General features: G+C 48.6%; 1 protein-coding gene across 1 annotated transcript in view; it reads left to right on the top strand.

The window, feature by feature from the left end:
- The first annotated feature begins 1,814 nt into the window (after window positions 1–1,814).
- The window catches only part of SLC36A3 (solute carrier family 36 member 3), a 26,262-nt gene continuing 22,323 nt past the window's right edge, over window positions 1,815–5,753 (top strand). Inside the window, 3 exon segments of the mRNA XM_006150831.1 lie at window positions 1,815–2,342; window positions 4,356–4,446; window positions 5,709–5,753. Coding sequence (XP_006150893.1) covers window positions 2,164–2,342; window positions 4,356–4,446; window positions 5,709–5,753 — 315 coding nt within the window. The 5' untranslated portion in view covers window positions 1,815–2,163.

Consider the following 5,753-nt stretch of genomic DNA (forward strand, 5'->3'; position numbering starts at 1 on the left):
TTGTACCCTTATGTTCGCAGCAGCAATACTCATAATAGCCAGAAGGTGGAATCAACTCCAAATAGGCACTGAATGATGAATGGACAAAGGAAATGTAAATACATACAATAGAAGATTATTCAGCAATAAAAAGGAAGGAAATTGGGCACACTGGCACACAGATAAACCTCGAGGACAGGACGCTAAGTGAAAGAAGCCATTCACAGAAAGATGAGCACTGTGTGATTCCCCTCGTCAGAGGTGCCTCTATAGAGCAGCCAGATTCACAGAGACAGAAAGGGAAAGGGCAGTCTCCAGGAAGGGGTGGGGAGGGAGAGAAGTTTTTAAAGGCAGAGTTTCAGTTTTGCAAGAAGAAAAGAGTTCTGAGATTGTTCGCACAGCAGTGTGGAGGTATTTAGCACTACTAAACTGCACATGTAAACATGTTTAAGATTGCATACATATGTCATGTTTTATGTATTTTTACCACACTTTGTTTAAAAAGCTGCACTATCACATGAAGCTGGGACCAGCAGTGTGGAATAGGGTGCACGAGCAAGACTGTTCACTCTGGGTGGTGGTGGCTTTCACATTCTTCTTTTACAGTTGTCAGTTTTGCTTTGCTAGGTGGTAAAAGAGCGTAGCATTGGGCCAGCTGGTGGCATGGTAGTTAAGGTGGCTGGGTCTCACCTGGCCAACGGTGCAGTCAGAGTCCCAGACTCAGCCGCTTGATAAACACTGTGTGCATGCACGTGCATACTCAGACTATCAAGAGCTGAAGAGGAGAAGGGATTGTGGTGGTCATCCCCCCGGGGTGCGCATTCTCACTTTCCCTCTCTCTGTCTCTCTCTGCCATGCACATCCCCATCTTCATCACCATTCCTAAAATACTAGAGGCACTCTCCTGCCTCCGGATATCTGCATGTATTGTTCCCTCTGCTCTAAGTTTCTTACCTGACACATACTTGGGGCATGCTCCCTGCTGTTCATTTCCCCGAATGTCACTTTTTCCACGAGGTCCTCTCTGATTATCTGATCTAAAATTGCAACCCTCTTCCTAGTAATCAAGCCACACTCCTCTTCCCTGCATTCTTTTTCCTTATATTCCCTCGTTAGCAACTAAGATAACACTTGACATATTTGCTTTATGGGTTTGTTTTTTTTGGGGGGGGTGGGGGTTGAGAGTTTTGTTTTGTTTTGTTTTGTTTTTTTATAGGGCACATGTGCTCACAAGAAAGACGGAGAGACAGAAAGTGAGAAATCACTCCCCAGGGGGGATGGCTATGCCGCAGTCCCTTCTCCATTCTCCTCTCGAGATCTTGGGCACGCACACACACACTCCCGACGTGAGTTTAAGCCACTGGGTCTGGGACTCAAACCACAACCGCGGATGACTACATGAGAGTCCAGCGACATAACCATTACACCGACTGCTTCTCCCAACATATTTGTTTTTTTTATTGTCTAATCTCCTCCAGCTCCACCAGATAGTGAGTTTCTTGAAAGTAGATTATAGTAGGTTTCCTAATCTAATGTATTCCCAGCACGGAGAACAGTTCCTAGCTCAATAAACTTTTTAACAGATTTTTTTTTTATATAGCTTACTTTATCCTTCCAAATAGGTGGTGGTCCTGTGCAGACATTCTGAGCAGGAGGCGTTTGAACTGGGCTTTCCAAACCACTCTCCATATCCACCCAGGAAGGTAGTAGCTGGATCGTCCTCTGTGGCCACACCTGCATCCTGGGATTCCACAGTAGCTTATCGGCGGGGCAACTTCCATTGTGAGGTAGCCCTGGTTTCCTCCTAGCCAGAGACAGATGAGTGCTGAGCTTGGCCCCACATCCAGGCTCCAGGACCTCAGTCCAATGGTGCCTTCTTCTTCCCAATCACACTGCTCATTTGCCCTACAGCAGCAAGGGCTGAACTGGGAGAGGCTGAAAGCCCAGAGGAGTCCTGGCAAGTGGCCGAGCAATTGTGAGGGGGCACTGGGGGTCTTCCTGAGACTCATCCTAAGTCCCCCAAGAGCCAAGTGAGACATATTCAATACCAGCTTCTCTGCCACCATCGTTTCACTGATCCACACGCTTCAGGCCTCAGTCAGTGCCTGGCATCCTCGGGAATTAGGAGCCAGCCTCTCACATCTGTACCAATGGTGCCTCTGAAGAAAAACCCTTCAAGCGCTTATGATAGGCCAGAACCCTAGCCTCCACAGTCTACCCACCGTGTTGAAGATGCCATTGCTTGGGAGGGACTACAAAAGTGAGCTGAATTCCTTGGACGATGGCTCTAAGTCACCCTCTAGAAGTGGCAGTAGCACTACTCCAAGAAATGTCCCTCCTGCTGCAGAAGCCAGTGAACTATCGTAAGTGGCCGCATGGCCCTCACCGACTTAGGCCAGCACTGCCTCTTTTGCAGTTCTGGGCAACCTGTTCCTGATTCTCTCCCTAACACTCTGTTCCCATTGAACAAGAGATATGAATGAAAGCCAGAAACTTTCAGAATATAAGAAGCTTGGGACCAGCAGTTAGTATAATGGCTATGTTGCTGAACTCCCATGTAGCCGACCGCAGTTCGAGTCCCGGACCTGGTAGCTTAAACTCATGCCTGGCACATGTGCATGCGTGCCCAAGATCCCGAGAGGAGAAGGGATTGTGGCATGGCCATCCCCGCTGGGGGGTGATTTCTTGCTTTCTCTGTCTCTCTCTGTCTTTCTGGCAAGCACACATGTTCTATAGCAAAAAAAAAAAAAAAACCTCTCAAATTAAAAAAAAAAAGAAGAATGTAAGAAACTTTCTCTCTGTGGCTCTGGGCATTACCCTAACTTCCAAGTTTTTGCAAAGAAATCAGAGCAGCCTTCCCAATATGAGCTGCTTGATTTCAGGGACAATTCCCTATGGGAAAGGGCTGCCTGCCCATCCTCTCTCCCACTGTTGCAGGCTTCTTTTTCTCCTCACGTATCTGCCATTATTCTCTCTCCTTACTCTCTCCTTCTCTCTCGCTCTTCTCTTACAGAGATCTATCCAGGAAACTAAAGGGCACCTGCTAACCCCACATCTCTGTTCCCCAAACTCGAATATGTGGAGCTTTTCTCTAGGACTTCATTGTGTCAGATTATCGCTAATCGGCCAGATTATAACCATGGGCATAATGAGATTGTGCGTGACAGTACACACCCAATGTCGATAAGGACGCCAGGAAATGCCCTCTCTCATCTTTTGGGGAAGAATTAAATTGATGTCATTCTTGATGGCAATTTGTATGTTAAACATTTAAATACCATTTCTATAAAACATACAAATGCTGGGCCAGCAGGTGGCATGGTGGTTAAAGGCACTGGATTCCCATGACTGACTGTGGTTCAAGTCCTAGACCTAGCGGTTTGTTTTCTTGCTTTCCCTTTCTTTCTCTCTCTCTTTCTGTGTCTCTGTCTGGCCAAGTTAAAAAGAATAATAATAGGGAACCAGCAGTTAGCATAATGGCTATGTCGCTGGACTCCCACATAGTCGACCGTGGTTCCAGTTCCCGCGGTTTGCGTCCCGGACCCGGTGGCTTAAAACTCACGCCAGGCGCGTGTGCGTGCGTGTCCAAGAACCCAAGAGGAGAATGGAGGAGAAGGGATTGCGGCGTGACCATCCCCCCTGGGGGGTGATTTCTCGCTTTCTGTCTCTCTGTCTCTCTCTGTCTGTCTGGCGAGCGCACGCGCCCTATAGCTAAAACCTCTCCAAAAAAAAAAAAAAAAGTAAGAAAAGAAATCACTGGATAAATTAATGAACCAAGTGGTACTAGGGAGTCTCCAGAATGGTGGCACTATTCAAATTTACTTTTTTTTTTTCTTTTTTTTTTTGGGGGGGGGGAATTTTTGCTATCGGGCCCATGAACTTTCTGGAGAGAAAGAGAGAGAACAAGAACACACCTCCCAGGGGGAGGGTCATGCCACAATCCCTTCTTCCTTCTCCTTTTGAGATTCTGGGCATGCTTGCTTACATCCCAGTGCATTTTTCAAGTCCAGGACTCCAACTGCACAATCAGCCACGTGGGATCCAGAGCCTTAACCGCCTTACCACCAGCTGGCCCTAATTTACTTTTTCTGTAGAGCTTCGTGTATTCATCATTTCTGAGTCATCTGAACTAACACCAGTCCTGGATCTGATGTTCCAGGACACATCCCTGGAACCGAGAGCTGGCCCAGAGTCTATTTCACCTGGTTTTGTCCCTCTTCCCAGCAGGAACCACTGGGGAGGCTGGAAGGAAGCAGATCTGGGATGATAGGAAAAGCCAAGCAAGGGCTGGCAGACGCAGCTAGCAGTGCTCTCACTGGGCCGCCCTTCCCATGCATTGACAGCACCCTCGTGTCTCCTCCCTCTCCTCCCCACAGGACGATGCAGACCTTGATCCACTTGCTGAAATGCAACATTGGCACAGGGCTCCTGGGTCTTCCTCTGGCCATAAAAAACGCCGGCTTATTGGTAAGAGGCACCTGTGGATGGGAGCCAGGTCACCCACATGGGGAGGGGATCATGGGTCCTGAGGCTTTTGCAGGGTTCATCAGTGGGCAGTTTTGGGGTACCCTCTGCAGGAAGAACTGTGCCTGTTGGCATCAATCCACTAGAGCCAAACTGAGCATCCCTGGAGAAGAGAGGCCATTGCTCTTGAAGACCCACTGTGCTTGCACAGGCTCCATTTTGCCACCATCCTCCCTGCTCTGCAGGATTATAAGAACATTCAGCCAGAGTGTTTGCCCAAGTCACTCGTTTATATCAGCAGCCCATTCCCTGCAGAGATTTGTTTGTGACAGGTAATGTTATCTCAGGACACATCTATAAAGACATGAGTGTCCAGAGCAGGGAGGTGAGAGACTCCCTCCTTTCTCTTTTTCTCCTGATCTCAAGTAGAAGATTATGATTAATAACCAACCCTGCCTTTATAATTACTGTTTTCATTTTACCAGAGAGAGATAGAGGGAACATGAGAAAGCTAGCTGCCAGGTCTAGAACTCAAACCACCATCAACCATGTGGAAGTCCAGCACCTTAACCACCACGCCACCTGCCAGCTCTAGCCCTGCTTTTTAAAAAACAGTATGGACACATTGGACACACTAGAGCAGTGATTCTCAACTGAGAGTGATTTTGCACTTTTCCGTGCCCCCTAAAGTCTTTCACAATGTCAAGAGACCTGTCTGGCTGTCACAGTCTGCAGGGAGAGCCTCTGATGCTTAGCGGGTAGTGGTCCAGGGATGCTGTCAGACACCCTCCCCCCCCCAGCCTCCTGCACAGGGCAGCTCCTCACAGCTAAGAATTATTTATTCAAAATGTCAGTAAATAAGATGGTTGGTCAACGCTATGCTGTAGGAAGAGAACTGAGCCTTCAGAGGAACCTTGGTCTTCAAATTTGGGGAGGTGAGAGCATATGTGAAAGGAATGAAATTTACCATGCGGGACTCTGGAGGACAGAGCTCGAGACACATGAGAGAAGGCATAGGCTGCGTGTGGAGATTCTGAGCTCTCAGCCACTAGAAACCTTAGCAGAGGGTGAGCAGTCGCTTTGCAGCAGCGATGCCAAGAGCATTCTTTCAACAGAGGTCCTGGGGGCACAGAGACTCAGGGAGGGTCCCTCACCCCTAAGATAGCATCGCTATGTAGGGGACTCCAGGGCCCAGACTGGGAGAGAGTCGGGTGCGGGAATGCGTAATCAGCGCTCACCATCCCCATCTCTCTACTCCCCTCCAGGTCGGTCCTGTCAGCCTGCTGGCTATCGGGGTGCTCACGGTGCAC

This window comes from Tupaia chinensis, unplaced genomic scaffold, assembly GCF_000334495.1.
Source record: "Tupaia chinensis unplaced genomic scaffold, TupChi_1.0 Scaffold000301_1, whole genome shotgun sequence".
Taxonomy (NCBI): domain Eukaryota; kingdom Metazoa; phylum Chordata; class Mammalia; order Scandentia; family Tupaiidae; genus Tupaia; species Tupaia belangeri.